This window comes from Tachypleus tridentatus, chromosome 2 (assembly GCF_004210375.1).
Source record: "Tachypleus tridentatus isolate NWPU-2018 chromosome 2, ASM421037v1, whole genome shotgun sequence".
In the NCBI taxonomy this organism is placed as follows: Eukaryota; Metazoa; Arthropoda; class Merostomata; order Xiphosura; family Limulidae; genus Tachypleus; species Tachypleus tridentatus.
In genome coordinates, this window is record NC_134826.1 from 142001076 (window position 1) to 142022890 (window position 21815).

A 21815-nucleotide genomic window follows, 5' to 3' on the forward strand; every position below is an offset into this window, starting at 1 on the left:
AAATGTAGTTATTTCAAGACAACCTTATGTTATTCTGACATTTACATTGGATATCGAGATTGTTTATCGTCCATCTTATGTGGAAATATAATCTGAGATTATTAACCTGTCATCCAGAGTGGATTCCCGGAATCGGATCTCCACACTCATCTGTTGCGAAACGAATCGTGATTAACTAATCGTTCAATGGCTCAAAGCCACAATATATGATCAGTTAAATTTGCCACTTATATTTACTTTCACATTTCCATACAGGAAATAGAACCGTCCTATAATAGAATTGTTTTACATATAAACTAGATGGTTCCATACCCCCTACTACTGATTGTGACCTTTCTGTATTTTTTCAATGTCGCTTCTCAAGTTTATTTATGTTATTTCACTGGTTTTTGTCTTCAGAAAATTGCTATTATACTTGAAAAATACGTGGGTTCATTTTGAAATTTTTTTATACTTTAATTCAAATTTTTAAAGATTTTCAAGCAATTAGGTTTAACGTCGTAAACACAAAATTTTAGACGAGTGTTAAAGATATCCCTAACTGACATTATTAGCGCCGTTCCCCATTTGATTGTTTTCTTTTTTCATTGCTTGTAAAACAAAAACAGCGGGACACTCCACACAAACTTTTCTTAAGAATATAACATAACATTTTGGAACAAAATTGGATCTGTTTGTCTCATCTCAACTGTTCCATCTTATAAAACTACTTTTTGTCATCTTAAATGAATCCCTTATCATTCACACAGTTACCAGCTTTTTTTTTTTAACTAACTTAAATTTACAGCCTCGCAACATCCGAAATCCGATCACCCCTGTAGAAAAATGAAACTGTCTTTAGAGTTCTGTAACTGGTGCAATGAGTTAACTCGTATAAGCTTCCAGCGCCACTGGCGATAATCGTGTAACAGGATTAGATTGCTGTATTGATTAAAGGTATGGACGTCTTCTCTGATGTCGGTATGGTTTTTGAACAATACAATATTACTATTGCAATCAACTTTTTCATTCTCTAGAAAACTAACTTTCGCAACTTTACACAAGTACAGTAAATCTAAATGATATACCTGGAACTAGTTTTATTTTAATAAGTGTCTTGAAATCGCGATATTGAGCTGTTAAACAAGGGTGAATCGAAGACTAAATGCTCTGTTTTAACCACTGTAATGTAGTAAATTGTTTGTTTTTAATTTCGTACAAACCTACTCGAGAACTATCTGTGCTAGCCGTCCCTAATTTAGCGGTGTAAGACTAGAGGGAAGGCAGCTAGTCATCACCACCCACCGCCAACTCTTGGGTTACTCTTTACCAACGAATAGTGGGATTGACCGCACATTATAACGCCCCCACGGCTGAAAGGGCGAGCATGTTTGGTGCGATCGGGATTCGAACCCGCGATCCTCAGATTACGAGTCGAACGCCTTAACCCACCTGGCCATGCCAGGCCTAAATATATTAAGTACCTCATCAAAAGTAAGAAAGAAAATAAAAGTACAACTTTTGGAAATGTGAACAGGAAACGGAAGTCGTACGTAAAAATACCGACCAGAGGAAAGAAATACGAAACTACAAAGTTGCTCAACAAGAAAAAATATTTTAAGAAATCGCGGAGGATAAATAGATTCAATTATAAATCAAACCTAGGTATTCCAAAGATGGACACTATATTTAGAATAGCGCTGTACGGGAAATTTTCGGTATTTTCTTCCTGAAGAATAATTATTTAGTTATCAAATGTCATCGTGGGTTATAAAAGAGTCGCGATATTCCATCCCATAGCCACACCCAATTTGTTTCTACAACGTGTAAGAAAATGAGAACCGATTAATAACACAGGCCTGCGAATTTAAACTTCATAAAAGCTGTTTTGATTTTAATAATGAATTTCCATAATACATAAATTTCGAAAATATTTTTTTTCCATCACGGAAGGATTTTTTTACAAATCGTAAAGAAAAAATCTCAGTTATATCAACTTATCTTATTTAATTTACTACAATGAACGTTTTCTTGTTATGTTTGGGTTCTAGAATGATTGATAAAAGTCTTGCATCGCTGTTGTTCTATAGTCTAGACTCTGGAGAGATCTATAGCCAATGGTTGTCAACATTTTAAGCATAACAAAATATGATACGATTTCAATGAAAATGAATCACTTATGTAAAAAATGCGCGTGGTGTTTTATGAACAATCTGTATGTGGCGGATATCATTTTCAACATAATAAAACCATCGCAGGCCTGTGTGATAGCTGGAAGTTTGTCTAAATAAACAACGTGATGAATTAATAAAAGCACTACCTAAAAATGTCCGATCTTAATGACATGTGACATACAACAGATTGCGTGTGTTCATAATCCATAAGTGGTCAAATGAAAGATTTACAGAAATACATATAGGAACGACAGAAGAGGAAGTGAGAGCTCGTTTTTGCTCATAATATATTGTCTTTGTGTTATTTTCAATGAGAGTCTAATGAATGCGAGCTTTGCAAGAAAAAATAATACTTAAAAATTGATCAGTAAGAACAAATACTGATAGAACGTCACTATATTTAATTTTGGTCTTATACATTTTTAGAATGTATAAACGGATGTTTCCAAGGTTTAAAATAATTTGCTTTTGCTGTATCTTCACTTAAATTTGTTTACAATCTGCCTTCAGCATGAAGTGTGTTGCGTTGGATACTTCACCCAAAACTTTCTTCAGGATATATCATAATGTTTTGGAACAAAGTTGGACCTGTCTAAACTAAACTAAAACTTTTAATAAATAAAGAAAACAACTTAAAATTAGCCCTTACCATAAATTCGTATGTTAATTAAGCTCTTTTAAATTTATTACCTCTACAACATCCGAAGGCCAATCACCCTGTTTATAAAAATGAAACTCAGCTGTCGATGGCTTGTACCTCACTCCCCAGTGGCACAGCGGCATGTCTGCGGACTCACACCGCTAAAAACCGAGTTTCGATACCCGTGGTGGGCAGAGCTTAGCTAACCTATGGTGTACCTTCTGTGCTTAATTCTAAACAAACAAACAAGTTGTACTCTGCTAAAATATATATTAGTGCCCTCTAATTCATCTATTCTCACCATTCTTTTACAATTTTAAACCCTTCAGTCAGCCCACCCAACTCTTATTTTCTGAAGAGAAAACAATAGTAAAGATTTCAACCTTTCCATTTCATGTACCATTTTAGTAACCCTTTGAACCCTTTCCAACAATTCAATGTCTTTCCTAAGGTAAGAAGCTCAAGACTGAGCATAATATTTCAAAAGTGGCCTAACCAGTGATCTGTAAAATGAAATTATAACATCTTTTCGGCCTTTACTGAATATTTTTGGAGGTACAAGCTAAAATTCTACTTACCATCTTGCTAGCAATAATACACTGCTTGGATGGCTTTAAAACTGATGGGCTATTACACCTATATACCTTTTCTTCATAACTGTTCGTGTTATTGTCATCCAGATTATACTTATAATTCAAATTATGATAACCTGTATGCATTTATTTATTATAGTTGAAACCAACTTTCCATTTATTTATCCATATCACAAAATGATCTAAATTTTTATCTCGTAAGCAATTCTAAGTCATTTATTGTACCCATATTGTTTCCCGTTATAGCTGTTTACATTCTGTCGGCAGCATGAAAAGGGTTGAATGTTACTCACCAAACACTGCAATGTCGTTAGGATGTTGCAAAGTACAAGAGTTGTAGAAAGGTAGCATTAAACACACTTTGATTTTTTACCTAATATAAGTAAAGTTTGATTATTTGACGTTGAAACTGTCTGGTAAATATATTCAAAACGTTTAAATTATGGCTGAATAAACCTCATGGGAACAGGCCTTTTCCAGCCTGGGAGTTGAAAGTAAAAGACCAAAGAAAGATGTTTATGTTAAAAAAACAATAAAAAACAACCCTCAAATATGACTTTCCATTTCCACGCAACCCACACATCTACGCAAATTTGGGAAATTAAATTACTTGAGAAAAAATGTCAAATTTATGTTTTACCTTCTTATAAATAAATGCCTAAGTATATGCTATAATTTCTGTCATCACTATAACATAAGTTGGTGGTTTGATCAGTCCATAATTAGTGACTTTATTACTGATTTACCCCTTAATTTGATAAAATAATATGGTACAATGAGTTCTCTTGGGTTTGGAGGGTTTCGATAAATTCTTGAATCCTATCTGCATTCGCCAATGAATAACTTTCATGTTAACATGGTAAATATTTTACTTTGAAGAATATAAACATATGAAATATTTAATTGTGCGGGAGTAAAATTCATAATTATACTTATCGGTACGTCGGGAAATTTTGTCGTATTACACTCTTTCTGTTCAGATATTAAAATGAACATACATGATTTCTTTTTATATATTTTAGGATTGCTTATTGAGACACCTAGTGGCGCTGCTGAATACATCTGCAATAAGAGCTGTTTTTTTAAAATGCAATTTGAGGTGTAGTATAGTCAACTCATGTTTTTCTGTCGACATGTGAACGTTTATGCTTCCATTTTACAACTCCTAATTTTGTTTTTCAGACATGAAACAAATTATTATGAATAGTAAAGCATGAACTGTATCGGGTAGATCCTAGAAGTGCAGTAAAATGAAGTATTGTGAAATGGCAGCAGAACTTGCGTCCGGCAACCTCGCAGCTTTGCATACAGAGGAGGTAAGACTAATGTTAGTAGCAGTAGTGGTATTTTTTACAATTCGTAGATAACTTTCAACTTCTTTATCCAAAGTGATGTGAGAAAGAGAGTTAAGTTATTTTAGGAAAATATTACTTTTATAAATCCAAGTATTTTGTCATTTAAGTTCGAGAATGTTTTAAGTCTTCAGATATTGAAAAAATATTATGCTTTATTAGTTACGGGCCAGTTTTTAACAAATTTTCCACTTGTACATATAATGTGTTTAGTAATGGAGGAATGTGGGTTTAACATTTTTTTACAAATACATATAGCTTTTGTCAACTATTAGTACTACTGATGTGACCATTGGGTTGTGCCATATTAACATCAATAAATAAAGTTGATTAAATGGATTGTTAGTTTTGTTGGATGGATTTATGCTATGGATCGGATTAGTTTTATTTTCATATACATTATCCATGTTAACTTAGAATATTCGAAACTGTATTTTCGTAAAGCAGTTGCTTTAAAGTCATGCATTGTTCAAATAATTTATTATCCTTCATAGTTACGAACATCAAAATGACAAAGTCCTTTTGTGTCATTAATAAATTTTTCAGGGCTCTAAGCACTGTTATCTTAATTGTAAACACAGCTAAACATCAGTGTGTATACACTATTGCTTTTGGCAAAGAAAAATTAAACAGACTTGTGGTAAGTGCAAGTACATTGCAAAGCTGTCAGTAAATTGTGGTTGCAAAGTCTAAGATGGTGATAGAGGTTTCAGTCATGTAACTAGAATATGACTTATTAGTATATCTTGATTGAACTATAGGTATGCCTTATGAATAGCTGCTAATAAGGCTTCATCTATCCTGATTATAAGACCAATTATTCTGTATAATTATATGTATTTGAAATAAGACTTAAATTAACTACTTTTTAGTTTTATGTATATATTTTGGAGAGTATATGCAAAAGTTAAGATGTTCCATAGAAAATGAAACATTCAAATACCAAGAATTACATACAAAATTGTAATTTCAGTAAAGAGTGTATATCTATATATTTATATGATGTTTCCAAATCCTTGAAATTCAGACATTTTACATCTTAAAATGTGGTTTGTTTTGAATTTTGCACAAAGCTACTCGAGGGCTATCTGCGTGAGTTGTCCCTAATTTAGCAGTGTAACACTAGAGGGAAGGCAGCTAGTCATCACTATCCACCACCAGCTCTTGGGCTACCTTTTTATCAACGAATAGTTAGATTCACTGTCACATTTCAACATCTCCATGGCTGATAGGGTGAGCGTGTTTGGTGTGATACGGATTCGAACCCTCGACCCTCAGATTACGAGTCAAGTGCCTTAACCACCTGGCCATGCCACACCTCTTAAAATGTATATCAAGACTTATTTGTAGAACTTCTCTATAACTGTTTTGGCAAATAATTTGTTGGATTAACTACACCTTCATCAAAGCCTGTGCTACTCAGAGTTGCAGATAGTCAAATAAAAGTTTCACACAATCTGTGTTAGTAATGTTACAAGGTGTGTATGTTGTCTGTATACACACAAACATGCTCAACTTAAGTTACTAGTGTTTATGCATGTAGAAACATAAAAGGAATTAATTGTAGGTAACAAACAATAAAATAATTGCTAGAACATTCTATTCTTTAGAAACTCAAAAACTTAGGATTTAATTATATTTTGTTTTTCAGATGTTTATGAACAGATCTGTTAATTGAATATATTTTTTAGGATATGTGTAAGTAAATGCAAAAATAAGGAAACCATATTCATTAAATGTCAAAAGCTAGCAAAATATTGGAAACTGACAGATCTAAAAATTATCGTAAAAATTGAGGTCAGTGTAAAAAAATTCTCCTTTAGTGCACTTGTTTTTATAATAATTAAAAGATTAAAAACTAGACCTACATGTGTTTCATTCAGGATGAGATTTTAATACATTTCATTAAAGGACAATATCGAGTTGTTTTTAAATCATGTTTTCATAGCACTGAACTGTTAAATTTTTGAACATTAGTTGAAATTACTATGTTGCACATTTTGCTGCATACATTTTTTAAAAAATAATTTTGACAATTATCACTTTCCATACATACAATGTTTAGATAGAAGCTTCTAATAAGATTGGAATAAACAAAATCAGTGGGCCTCGCATGGCGAGGTGGTTAGGGCATTATAATGTGATACTCGCTAGCCATTGATAAAAGAGTAGCCCAAGAATTGGTGGTGGGTGGTGATAACTAGGTGCTTTCTCTCAAGCCTTTCATTGCTAAATTAAGGAGAGCTGGTGCAGATATCCCTTGTGTAGCTTTGCACAAAATTCTGGAAACAAAGTTATACTATTTTGTTTCACATTTATTGTTTTTAATTTTTCAATGAATTACTTTTAATTTATTGTAGAAAAAATTTCTCTTATTTTAAAGTATTTTTATATATTTTCAGTAGCTGTAAGCAAGACCAAATATCTGATAATGTTTTAAGTGTTTTTATTGGTTATATATCCAGAGTTCAGATACCACTGACAGTAAATGGTCACATAGCACTAAAAGCTATGATGCAGTTGTATTTGATGTTCTGCGAGTGGCACCAGAAGACTTTGCAGTAAGTTTTATTGAACCATTTATAAAACATTTAATTTGTCTTATGCTCTTTGAACACCCAAATATTTAGATCAGGTTTTCTGTTACAAACCAAAAACAATTTTAGTTATTTAAATGAGTTTCTCAATTTGCTGTTCATGTGAAATCTTTACAAAAATGTGTAAAGTTTGCTTTTCTCAAATTTTCCTTTTGCTATCTTCCATTTGATTAAATATTTAAAGTTATTTTTTGTTTTGAAATTTGCTAAACGTATCACTGATTTTTCTTTATATCTAACCAACTTTATGTAGAAATAAATAAGCAATTGGACACACAAATTCTTCAAAATATCTAAATTGCTTCAAAAACATATTAAACAACTAGAGTGCTTATAAAGACTTGAATGTTAAGTTAGTAGAACAAATTGAAAAAACATACATTTTATAGTATTTAAGTGTGATACATCAAGAAACTAAACCTGTGTAATATATCTGGAAATAGAAGACATGTTTTAGAGGATTGAAGTAAGGAAACTGAAGATAAGAAACTAGTAGTTTTAACGTATTAATGCAATAACTATCAGCCAAACAGTAAATAAATTTAAAGGGGTTAAATGAATGTTATAAACATACAAAGAAAAAACATGGAGCTTGTTAGTATTACAAGGAAAAACTTGGAAAGCTGTAGCATTGTGAACACAATGTATCATATAAGTACTAGTAATCAATTTTATATCATTTTAAAAAAAAAAACCATTGTTACAGTATTAGTGTTTTTCCAAAAGAAACAAAATTCTATTACATTAATAAGTTTCTACTGGTCTATGGTTGGAATATTAGTTACTTAGTTAACAGACTTGCCACAACTAACAACTACTGATAAGCATGGAAAAGATAATATTAAGTGTTGAATTCATGTTTCTTTATAAGTTTGCATTATTTACTCATTCAATATAAAGTTGTGAGTTAGACATCACATAATTAAAATGTAACTTATATTTTCTCGATATAGAGTCAGCTGACACTGCTTGATCTTCCTGTGTTTAAGGCTATTCAGCCAGAGGTATGTATCTGATGTGAAATTATGATGTATTATTTAGACAGTGAAGTGTTGATTTATATTGTGTTAACGTTTATGCTCAAAATGTCTAATTTTGTTTGTACTGTCATATCTAAACAGCAACGTTTCTGACTCATAAGTGGCTACTTTAAATTTGTGATTATAACTAAGTAAATTGTTAAATGTGGGTAGTTAAAACTTAATATAAAAATACAAAATTCAAAGTTAAATAATTTGTAATTATTTACCAATAGAGTTACTTAAAGGCTTATTTTATAAATAAGCAGAGAGGTAAAAACAAAACATCTATTAAAAATTTGTTCTTAGTGTCAAAGTAAATTCAATTTACTAAAAGTCTGACTTTTGTAATGCATCTTGTAGAAGAAATGATACAGAAAATTTATCAGTTTTCTTAAAGCATAGGGTGATAAACTGCTAACAAAGAGAAATTGGTTAGACAAATTATGATAATTGTGTTTAAAGGTAACATCATTTAGAAACCATTTTGGGGGAAATACAGTGGAAAACCTAATAGAAAGCAAAATGTTCTAATGTTGAATTAAATATAGGAGTTTTTGGAACATTAGTTGTCTTTTGAGGAAGTAAAAAAATAGCCAAGTTAACTTAAGATATTGTCATAATGTATGCTTGTGTTTTTGTTTTGTTTTTGCCATGCATTTGGACAGGAGCTCAGCAGTTGTGGTTGGAACAGGAGGGACAAACTCACTGTAGCACCTAATGTTGTTGGTCTGACAAGAAGATTCAATCATGTAAGATTTCTGTGATTGTGAAGAGAAATAAAGAGAAGCACTTGAGATCTGTATAATTTTGTACATCGTCTGTACATTTCACAATAAGAATCTTTTGTGAAGATGCAAAGAATGTTAACATCTTTCAAAACCTCTTAAGATATTACTACATTCTATTTTTACTTGGTTTGATATACTACAGGCACATTACCATATGGTGCTTCATATTGACCACAAAGTCATCAGAAAGTACCATAAACAAAGCAACAAGTTAAATAAATATGACGTAAAATGTGTATGATTTGAGCAAATGTGCTTTATTACTTTGCTATGAAGTACTTTTGCAGTAACAAAAAATTTAAATGAAAATAAAGTAACTTTACTAATTCTTTTAATCTACATACTAAACAAATAGGGTAAGTAATAATAATAATAAATTTATTAGATAACAAAATATTAGCAGAAGACTCAAAAGATATTATGATTAACTGATCAGATGGTTTAATGTTAATTGTAATTAGTTTTTACAAATTAATTTATAATGTAGTTGTAACTGAGAATGTTTTAACTTGTTCCATGTATATTTGTGGTAATTAGTAAGACTGGTTATATATACATCTTAGTTTAATGGTTTCCGGTGAATTATCTTTTACTGATTTTAAACGGTTTAACTTCAAATTTTTCTACTTGCTTCTGCCTTTTAGGGGATATGAAGAACCCATGAGTTGTTTAAGTAGCACTGAAATAGCTACAAATGAATAACTTAAACTGATTTATTAGCATCATATCATTGTATGTTCAGTCTCAAGCAAGGCACTTTTATGTTGAGAATCGATGATATAGAGAAACTGTTAGTTACAGAAAACTATCTCATAATGTCTTGAGGTGCTAATTTCAGTTTATGAACGTATAAAAGACTCCATCTTAACATATCTATAAAATGTTCACACCTTAAATAGTGAAAATCCTGAACTTGAGAACTGAAATGGACCATAATAATGAAATAAGTGCAACCCTCAATTAATCTTTATTCAGTCATACTAATCAAAATGTTTCATCCTCTAAGCATTGTGTGGAAGTTCCTTGTAACTAACCAGTTCTGTGAAATTTCTCAAATTTGCACTAACATGATACAAAGTTAATACATTAATTTTCCAATATGATTACTCATTTTCCCTCAGTTACATATATTCTGTTTGATTGCCTTGTGATGTACAAGTTTTCTCTTGCCACTAGTCTTGAATTCTCACCTAATCCCACATGTACCCCACATGGATTAACTGTATTTAAGGCCCTCTGCTAGTACAACAGTAAGTTTACAGATTTACAATGCTAAAATCAGGGGTTTTATTCCCCTCGGTGGGCTCAGCAGATAGCTAGATGAGGCTTTGATATAAGAAAAACACACAACTGTATTTAAGCATGCAACAACCCTCCTAACATTTAGTTGAACCAAATTTTCATTTGTCACAACAATGTTGAGACCTAATGTTTAATTTTGGACATTTTTTATTTTGTGCAATTTGAAAATATTCAGTTACATTTTGTTTATTTGATTGAATTCTGTTTTTTGCTCAGTTACCAGTGGCCAGTCAATATTTAAGAATTCAGTTTTCTTTTATGACTACAATGGCTGCCAATTGTGCCAACACTCAACAGCTCATGGCAACACTGCAGATGTGGCATTGTCAGTTGAGAAATTGCTGGTTGCAGTTCACTTGGACATGACTTTTCTCATGGGGACAGTAACCCTCCTGCCCCGTTTCTCTGCTGTGCAAAAACCTCCTCAATCTGTTCTATAGATTCCTATACCTCAGTCCCCATTTTTAGATATTGTCATAGGTTTGTTCTGTTTTCTATTTGTCCCCTCTGTTAAGTAGTCCTTTCACTTATTAACTGCAGTGCCTGGTTTTAATATTGGGGTACATACTGAATGTTTTGCAGAACAGTTACTTGTGGGGGTTAGTATGCCATGTCCCCTTCCCCATGTACTGCAACATTTCATGCACAACCCACATGTCATCATTAAGCATATCCTTTCTTAATGGACTATTAAATCCACTTGTTCTTGGGGTTCAAACCTTCATACTCCAGACTATTTAACCAAGCAAAATCCAGGACTATCCACACATGTAGCATCCCTGTGGTTTTCACATCCACGTCTGTGTATCAACATAAGTGGAGAATATTCTGTTAATATCTGGAATAAATTTTCCACTTTCTTTTTCAGATATATTTTTTAACATTGTGGTTTGGGAGGGGCTGTGCTTTTCAGCTATTATGGACTATAAAGTGTCCTTATGATCTCCCTTGGCTGCTTATTTCCATTGTTCTTTAGAGGAAGTTATCCAGGTCAACATGTGGGTCACCCCTCATACCTTGGCGTCATGCTACTTGCACCATCAGGCAGTTTTCTGCTCAACTGGATATCATCTCTTCCCCTCTTGTAATAATTTTCCTTACATTAGTATAAGTTGATGAGTAAGTTTATTTTTAGAGGCCTACGTAGTATATTATGGATTCTGTTGTATGGTGAGTGGTACCTATCCAGGTTCTTCCTTTTGGGAGACACTAAACTTTACACTTCCACCTTTCTGACATTGTCCAGATGTACATTTCTGGGGTTCATTGTTCCAAGTTATGTTAGATTTGCACACAGGTTATTTAGGTTCTGCTGGATCCTACACCTGAAATGAATGGTTGAGGACTCCCTTTCTGCCAGGGGCCAGTTGAGTTCATTCTTAAGACCCTGGTTTGGCTCCCAGTGTTATGGTCCAATGTGACCTAGCTAATGAAGATGTGTCTTAGATGTGGAATAACTTGTTCCACCCCTGGGATTACTACATGGCACTAATTGGCTTCACACAAGTGAAGAATATACCTGGCTTAGATGTAGTGATGTCTCCTGTGGTTATGTTACCTTTCCGTAGTGGTGGCACATTCCATGGGTGCTCTTCAGATGGCTTTGAAGGGTGATTTATCAAATTAATTTTACACTAGTCTCTCCAACTTCCCAATGTGGGATTCTCACTGTAATTACGAATGGAGGTAAAGAAACCATATCAGGAGTTAGAATTTTCCAACACTGTAAATATATTTATTACACATACCTAATTCTGTTTGCTCTTCCCATCCACGTTCCTTGCTTCTGGTGCTGTTTTCTGTGCTTAATCTCGAAGTCAAAATTGAGGTCAGCTGTGATAGGAGGGTGAGTTGCACTTCTGTTGGTGTAGGACTGTTGCATGCAAATGTGCATACTTTAATATATATGTGTGTGTGTGTGGAATTAGTTAAGAGTTTAAAGACTAGTGGTGAGTGAATATCTCCACACTAGAGGGCACTGAAGTAAAGAACAATTCTGAGCAGAGGTAAGTACCTATTGGAACTGTAGTTTCAGTGTAGGAAAATATTAATTTCAATTTCAGATTTAATGCTGTTTTGTTGTTTAATATGAATGTTCGTTAATGGTTATTTAATTTCAGACCTATGAATAATGTGCAGATGTATGTATTTGTTTTAAAGATATCTTATTCAGTTTATTTACCAACAATAATCATTTTCCTAGGACTGGCTATTTAAATGAACATATTTCAATGTTTGGTTTCTTACTGTAGGTCAGTTTTTGGGCTGTAAAAGAAGTTCTAAATGGCCAGACAGCGAAACAACGGGGAGAAATCGTTGTACATTTTATCAAGATTGCCAAAAGACTTCATGAGCTGAATAACTTGCATTCAGAGTTTGCCATCATTTCTGCTCTCCAGAGTGCTTCAATCTTTAGGCTCAATAGAACGTGGGCAGTAAGTTAAGCCAGTCCTGGATGTTTGTTGTTTTTTTTTTTATTTGGATAGCATTATATTATACTACAAATGATTTCTTTTAACAAAACTGGCTATTAAGGTTTTAAATTTAGTGAAAAATTTATCTTGCAAGTACTAGGTTCAGGTTTGTAGGAGATGATAAAAGTATTTAGGCTTTTTAATGCTTGTCTGAAAAACTATCAAAATGATCGCATTTAAGATATAAAATTTTAGTACGAGTACAGAAAAATAAGTAGAACTGAAAGCAGAGAAATGAATTTGTTTAAAGTTCTATTACTGAATCAAGATGGGATTGTGTAAGTTTAGAAAATATATCATAAAATAAAGAATGAACTATTATCTTAAAAAGAAGATAGAAACCTTTCCCTAAATAAAGATATTTAACATTCAAATTTCAAAAAGAACATTCTAAGGGGGAAAAAAAAGAATTCAACATATTTCAAGTGATATTTTTAAACTTTCACATGTAAAGCTTTGTAATTCACTAAACATTTATGATTCATTACACTATGCAACACAAATTTTGTTTCTGGATAGTATGTTATTTCTCAATTACTTATGTCCTAAACGTACAGAAAATGGCCAGTATTTCCTTCAAACTTTGCTTGTGTGACCTGGATAATGAAATTTAGAAATTAATCTACTTTCTGTGTAAAAACAGGCAAATTTGTACATTTGCATTTACATTAGGTCTGAATAAAACAACATATGAATCAAGATTTACATGTATTTATACTAAAATTGTGCAAAAATGAACAAAAATGTTTAGAAGTGAGTAGTTTTTCGAGACTTGTGTGATATAAATCATTTTCACGGATCAGCCCCCAAATATAGTCTCCCATAATGTTTTTATTATATGCTTCCTGGTTACAAAAGCAAAGTTTGAAAAAAGAAAAATAGGTCTTTTTCCATTTACATTAGGCATAAGCAATTGGGAAATAACACTTTCTGCTCAGGAACAAGAAAATTAAAAATTTTGTTACATAGTGTAATTACTCTACTATTCTCAAGTAATTGCATTTTATTTTATTATAAATATCTTTTGATAGTCATGTTATATATCAGTCTTATCAACATTTGGATGATAGGTTTTTAGTTTGTTTTTCAAAATTTGACACTGTCGCATATTTATTTTAAATTGAATTCTAACTGCAACTGTCATATGTTGAGGATTCTGTTAATTTAGCTGGTTTGGTAAAATCGTTGTATGTGTTTTGAACACTACATTATTTTGTTTTGCTCTGTTAATTGAAGTTTTTCTGGAAAAGGCAAATTTTTTTTTCATTCAATTTTCTGATGAGTAATATAGAAATGTGGTGTATCTCTTGCTAACTTAGTAGAAATATGCAGTTTATTAAAACCTGAAATAAAATTTGAGTTTGCTAGTACTAAATTTTATCTTCATGTGTATTTTGTAGCAAGTTTCCAAAAAGGATAAAGCTACTTTTGAAAAGTTAGCAGATGTTTTTTCTGAAAGAAATAACTTTGAAAAGTTTCGTGAACATGTCTCAAACATTAAGCTTCCTTGCATTCCATATCTTGGTAAGTGGAAACCCATAATAAGTATTATCAGTTAATAGTATGTATTAGTTAAATGTTCATTGTGATAGGACTGTATGAAGCTACATGTAAATATATAGGAGTTGTAGGCTAAATATGCACACATTTATGAAAGGAAATATTTGTACCTTTTTGTTTTTCTTAGTTTATCTACTGTTTATTTTTCAACTTGTATGTTTGAATGATAAGATAATTACCACAGAGTTGACAAAACTTAGTAGTTAATAGTAGATCACAAATTAAACATTGGTCATTTTACAACATTGTAGATTTGTCCAAGCTTTTCCACAGTGGACAAGGTTAATTTTAAATTATATTATAAAAATAGTTCATTAATCAGTTTAAATACTGTCACTTTTGTCTTAAATGTCATGTTTTTATTGTTAGTCTTAAATTAAGTGTTATTTTGTGAATGCCTTTGGAGGCATGTTCGTAATCAGTCATATTTATTCATTAGGTAATATTAGGCTTAGTGTGTTATGCTTTGGAATACTGTTTTATTTATTTATTCTTAGAATTTTCATAAAGTATATTATACTGTTTTGTCCACACTATGCTGAATAAATCCATTGGTGATTATTTGTTCAACATGTGAGCTTATTGCATCTGGTAGGATACAAATTATTACAGTAGTGGGTGATGTGCTATTTATGTAATATCTTTAATAGAATAATGGGTATGGATATGACAAATGTCATAATAATGTGATAATCTTTTTTCTTTGTCTGGGAAAATACTAAGGTGATAAATGAGTAATATTTAGAAAAACACTAAGCCTATTAGTATTGCCTTAGTTTAATTCATTATAATTGCACATCACTAGCAAAAGGTGTTCACACCATAACATTTTTTATTTTAACAAATTCCTTGTTTAAATGGTGTTCTAGTCACAAATGTTTGAGCTTTGTTACTAAGTGAAATGCACCATTGGCAATGGATATGGGCCATGCTAGTGTTGAAATAATGTTCATACAGTTTTCTCAGAAAAGCCCCGTAGGACAGAATCAAAGATGTAGTGTGTACAAATAAAAAAAAAAACATTTCTAATATGGTTCTATTATCACAATTATAATTGATTGAATGATTCAAGTTTGGTAATAAATCATCTTTCTCTTTAATATTTTTGTTTAAACAATGTTGTCCTCTGCTTAATTAATTTTATTGTGTGCAGGTTATGTTAAAACTTGTCACTTAGTTCGTCATTTTGATTTCTTTTATTGAGTACGTGTTTTTTTTATTCATTCTAGTCTGACAAATGTTGTATGGCTGGATTATTATATAAATTGCACTATGTAACACAAATTTTGTTCCTGGATAGTATGTGTTATTTCTTAATTGCTTGTGTTGTAAAAGTACAGAAAATGACCATTATTCCCTTCAAACTTTGCTTTTGTGACCTGGATAAAGAAATTTAGAAATTAACCTGTTTTATATGTAAAAACGGGCAAATTTGTACATTTTCATTTACATAAGGTTGTAATAAAACAACATATGAATCAAGATTTACATGTATTTATACTAAAGTTATACAAAAATTTTCAGAAGTGAGTAGTTTTTCGAGACTTGCGACTGTAATGTAAATCATTTTCACGTATCAGCCCCAAAATATTGTCTCCCATCAGTTTTTTGTTATATATTACACAGGTTGCAAAAGCAAAGTTTGAAGAGATAAACAGATCTTTTCCAGATTCTTTACTTATTAATTATGAAGGCCTCTAAAAACTGAAAAGATGATGCATAATTCAGTTTTAATTTCAAACTAAGTAAACTATTAGAAATTATGAACTAATTTTGTTCTGCATTAACTGACTGAGAGCAACACTTTATGATGGCAGTTAGTTCCATAAGCACTGAAAACTTCTAGAATATGTAGCCACAAAATTCTAGGTCCTTTTAAATAAATAAAAAAAATCTACATGCATGAACTTTTTAATTTTCTGTTACATTTGTTAAACACATGGAAAACTCTAAGAAGGGAGAGAATTCTGGCATCTCGATTGTGAATGTTCTTCAGAATATATATATAAAATTCCTAGATTTTCCACTTCAGCATGTTCTTAGCTGTGATGTTCATTTTATGCTTTCCGTGTTTCCTTAACAAATTGGAAAACCAGTTTTTTATTCCTGGCTATAAATACTCTAAGTGAAAGGTGAATTTTTTCTCATTTGTAGAGTTTTCTTGGTAGGCCAAATGTCCTATTTTATCAACTTTCATTTTAGTATGACTGCAGGTCTAATAAGAGATGTTAGGTTACTGTGTAGCATCATAGTGTTCAGAATGACACGTTGAGTTATGGACTTACTGAGCACTGAATGCTGTTATTATGATGAAAATAATCATTATGTGAAAACATTAAAATTAAACAGTATGTGTTTTATCAGTTTACTAAAATAATTCTTTTCTGGTTTTAGGTATATACCTCACAGATATAGTGTACATCGATGTTGCACACCCAGAGTCTAGAGGGCTTGAAAACCATCAGCGTCAGATGCTTATGAACAACATACTTAGAATAATTGCAGACTTTCAACAATCGAAATATTGTAAGTAAAGCAAATGAAATGTCTGGAATGTTTGTAAATAATTAGGGGTTGTAACAGTGCTTATATTTTAAATAAATACATGTTAAAAAAATATGTTCTACATGAAGTTAAATAGCAAAAGGAACTGATGTTCATGACTATTTTAGAAAACATGTCCCTGCTAAGTGAAGCTTTTTGTACAGTTATTACACCCACTCACCAGTAAGCTTCGTAAATGGTTTTATTTATATTCTGTAGTTTATTTATTGTATTACTTTTATAACAGTAGCTTATTTTAACGCTTACAATTTGTTTTTCAAAAGAGAATTTGTAAAGACGTTTTAGCTAAATGTAAATTTGAAATTACACAATGTTGTTCTGTCAAATGTTTATTACAAAATTTAGAAATGATATTTTTTATTGTGAGTTCAGTTTCTTTTGTTCAAGTTTGTTTTGGCATGTTCCACGTGTAGGATTCGTGATGTTAAAAAAACATGTAGGTTCAAGAAGTCTCGATAGAAATGAAATAGAAAACCTATAACCCCGAGGAAGAAAGATCCACTTTTGAAAACATTTGGTTACAGGTTTTATATTTCATTTCCACATATAAGATTGTTTGCATCAGGTTCTGGACCCTGGTGGTTCAACTAATAGAGCATTGGTCTTACAATGTTAATATGATAATTCAGGGTCCATGCTTTGTTCAGAACAGATTTCTTTTACTATTGTACTACTATCATAGTATAATCTCAGAACTTTATTGTTTTTTTTTTCAGATCACTTACCTGTATTGTCACATGTTCAAAATTATTTAATGTCTGTACAATACATAGAAGAACTTCAAAGATTTATGGAAGAAGACAATTATAAGTAAATATCCCATTCTTGGTTTTAGCTATTTTTTTATTGTACCTATTTTTTATTCAAGCATTAGTAGTTATAGAGAGAAATATATTGTTCTAAAGAAATTATATTGTGTACTGTTTATTGCATTAATACATTTGTTAAAGTTGAATTATCATCAATTCTTACAAGTTGTTTTCTTAATCTGGCAAATTTGAAAAAAATCTACTACATTATTACTAATGATGTAGCTAATAAGTTAGGTTTTAATCTTAACAGTAATGAACCTAAAATGAACTTGATACATGTATGATTGCTGTTTAAATGTAAATCAGTAAAATTGTGAATAAAAGGAACATGAATTCGTATAAAACCTGGTTTAGATATTATGTAACTATCTGTATTATTCTAAAACTTTCTTTTGGTCATGTTGCAAATTTTATTTTAAAGAAAATGTGTTTTTTTTGTTTTTTTTCCATATGCAGTATATTTACTTTTTAAATTAGTGCTACTTGTTTTTTAGAACAAGATTTTAGATAGAAACAGAATCTTGTATGTTATCATTTTCTTTTGAACTATGGATGAGTGTTAAGTTTATGAATTGTGATATTGGTTATTGAAGAGTTTCACTTAAATTGGAACCACCTGATACTCATCCAAGCCTGAGTCATTCTCGTGAAGACCTCGCTTTCTCTGAGAGTAACAGAACCCTTCACGTTCCTGGGGTTATGACTGCTAGATCATCTGGATCAATGCCAGGTCATGGACACGTGGGAACTAAGTTTGTTCCGTGTCACAGGAAAGCTCGTAGCTTAGGCACAAAGTAAGCTTACGTGCTTTCACCTTTTAAAGTTATTTGAATACTGCTGTGCTGAATTTTGGTTTCTTAAGAAAGATAACTTATATTAATATCAAAATATTAACCCTTTCGCACTGAATAACAACTTTTAATGTTTGGCATGGTACTGAATATATATGTTTGACACTTCAACTAATTATGGTATCAGTACTAAAAGCATGATATCTTGGTAATAACTCAACAAAAGTCCCTGAAATATTCAGTGATTGTACCCAATACTATATACGTTAAATTCAATACATTAGAATAACAGGAAAGAGGAAGGCTGCCTGCCTCGCTGAGCCTTCAAGTCGACTGAGGTCACCAAATGCGCCGAAAGGGTTAATGTAAGCTTATTATTTTATTACTTTTATGTAATTAATGCACACTTTAAATAGAATACAAATTCCTGTTATATTTTATTTTTAATCTGAAGAGTTGTTCCATTATTTTCTCTTCTACTACTTCAGAGTCATTACATCTGATCTATGGAAGCATAAGTGATCCCACTTCGTTTTGATGAAGAGAAACCTGTTTGAAATCAAAATCTATCTCAACACGGCTGGTATGAGTATTAGCACATATTGATAAGCAGAGAATGTTTTAGCCTTCCTGAAAATGATCTAGGAAGGTCAGAATGTTATCTGCTTTTCAGTAAAAGTGTTATACATGTACCAACCACTCTGAGATATATGATGACCCCACTATTTAATTAGAATAGCTCGGGTATTGTAATGGATAGTGTTGAGTGGCTGCCTTCCTTCTAATCTATCTCTTCAAGATAAGGGGACAGCTAGTGTAGGTTGTCATGAAAATAAAAAAACAGGGAAGTGAACAAAAATATAAAATGGGAGTTTTTGAACCTAAATGACCTTTTTTGTTTCAATTTAACAAAATTTTGTGCCAAAAACAGTTAGGTTTAAGTTGGTTTTTTTTTCTTTAATAGTGTGTAAAAATAATGTTTAATTTAGTTACAACTGCTTTGAACGTTTCTCAATTTATTTCCTCTTAAAAATTGTTCTCAATTTAATAACTTGTTTGTATAATGAAATATTTAGAAAGTTTTATTTAATGTAATATCTTATGTCATAAAAAAAACAAAAGTGAAATTTAAATCTCCTCTAATGTTATGGTCCTCAATCCTGGGGAACATGGGGTGTTCATGAGCATTCAAAAAGGGGGTCTGCATTATTAAAGATGAAATTTCATTAAAAGAAAAATTGATACTATACCTGAGTAAACGAAAGTCAATGTTTTATTGAAAATCTTATTAGTGTTACAAATGCTAGTGCTAATTTTTATATGTTGCTTTAGTGTATGAAGGGATCCATAAATGAGGCTGAGAACCACTGTTGTGATGATTTTCCTTTCCTTGTAAAAAATAAACACCATTTTCTTACATCTAAACTTCAAACTGTGAATATTGATAGTTTTATGTTCCATACTATAATGAAACTCCTATTAATCAGACTGGGAAGTGTAATAGTTTATTATTAATAACTCTATGTATACTCCTAATTCAAGTTTTGATGCAACATGAATTAATACTGTTTTTGTTTTACTTATTGTAGCATATTTGCATCATCAAGTGCATGTGAGTTGACAACGTGAGTAATGTTTGTTTTAAGTTATTTTTGATTTGGTAAAGTGTTCAAAAAAACGTTGTGTTTGATACAGATGCTTAAAATTGAAGGACAAATAATACATCATCATTTTCTAACTGTTAATCTAAATCTTTGAAAGTCATTTACGAAGTAATAACTAGTTGATAAAGGTTGTTGGTTATAAATTATAGGGTTAGCATTTGGATTCATGTAAGAAGATCTGTGCTTTCTATTATTATTATTATATAACTTTTTGATGAACAAAAAATCGCCAAAAGTGACCTATATTTTTTGTATAATATATTTCTGACGATAATGTAAAGGGGACAGTATTTAGGTTTACATAAATCCCCATTTCATGTATACTTTTTGTGGTGAAATAGCAGAAGTGTAACATTTGATTCATTAAAAATTTATATTTTACTTCAGTAAAGAAGAACAAAAACATGAATGTTGTATGAAATTTCTTCCAAAAGATGTTTCATTATTTTCTCAGTGTTTTGTTTGATTCGTTTTGTAATAAAAAAATAAATCTGGTAAAATGTCTTTAATTGTTTTGAAAAGATAATTATTCCTCTTTCTGAAAAGATAATTATTCCTCTTTCTGATCTTTTGAGAAAAAACCTTTGCACACTTCCTTTTAATACAAACTATTAGCTAAATATTTTTTACAAAGGTGAGTTATTTTGCTTATTTATTGTTTCTTTTACTGGCAGTATAAGTATACCATCTGCTATATCAAGTGTAATTGTTTAATTTTGAATTATCACTAATGATTAAACCTATATTATAAATAGCAGTTTGCATTGTAAGTTTAAAATTTTTATTTGGGACTAACCTAAGCCTCCCAAGCTATCCAAACCATTGGGTTCATGGCTAAAAATGTGAACAAGTGGATTTCAATTATGATAAAATGCATTTGTCTTTACGAGTACATATGTAAGAGAAGTGTTTTATGAGCTATACAATATGTAAGAGAAGTGAGATGTATTACTGTTACAATTAATATAGTTGTATTGTCTATACAAATGTTGCTCTGTCTTCAGACTAATTTTCTAATGAAAAGCATGAATATGCTGAGATGTATTAAACTGTTACAATTAATATAGTTGTATTGTCTTATCTCGTATACAACAAATGTTGCTCTGTCTTCAGACTAATTTTCTAATGAAAAGCATGAATATGCTGAGATGTATTAAACTGTTACAATTAATATAGTTGATGGATCACATCTGTATTTGTATAATATATGAATCTGTTTAACATTACAAATAGTCACTACCATTACCAGTGCATAAGTAACATAAAAGTGTCAGTTAAATATGGTAAAATTAAATAAATATCCTAATTACCTGTTGTGTGTGTGGTCGTGATCCACCCAATACATTCTTTGGTAGTAATAATGCTGTGAAAATTCTCTACCATGAAGACTGGTGATTTGCTAGTAAAATCAAACTATTCAAAGAACCAAATTCACATGGAAAAGTTACTGCTTTGGTTGAAGTAAAATTACAATAACTGGTGACAAGTGATTGAAATTTAAA

General features: G+C 31.2%; 1 protein-coding gene across 2 annotated transcripts in view; it reads left to right on the plus strand.

The window, feature by feature from the left end:
- LOC143245258 (ras-specific guanine nucleotide-releasing factor RalGPS2-like) overlaps positions 1 to 21815 on the plus strand; it is a 67299-nt gene that overhangs the window by 21797 nt on the left and 23687 nt on the right. The window contains exons 1-11 of one of the 2 annotated variants that reach the window (XM_076491417.1): positions 4456 to 4485; positions 4569 to 4702; positions 7204 to 7299; positions 8289 to 8339; positions 9023 to 9106; positions 12700 to 12882; positions 14322 to 14445; positions 16876 to 17007; positions 17763 to 17856; positions 18452 to 18652; positions 20239 to 20274. In XM_076491417.1, coding sequence (XP_076347532.1) covers positions 4637 to 4702; positions 7204 to 7299; positions 8289 to 8339; positions 9023 to 9106; positions 12700 to 12882; positions 14322 to 14445; positions 16876 to 17007; positions 17763 to 17856; positions 18452 to 18652; positions 20239 to 20274 — 1067 coding nt within the window. In that variant the 5' untranslated portion in view covers positions 4456 to 4485; positions 4569 to 4636. Of the gene's footprint in view, positions 1 to 4455; positions 4486 to 4568; positions 4703 to 7203; positions 7300 to 8288; positions 8340 to 9022; positions 9107 to 12699; positions 12883 to 14321; positions 14446 to 16875; positions 17008 to 17762; positions 17857 to 18451; positions 18653 to 20238; positions 20275 to 21815 lie in introns of those variants that run through there. The other variant, XM_076491415.1, reaches the window with a different exon arrangement.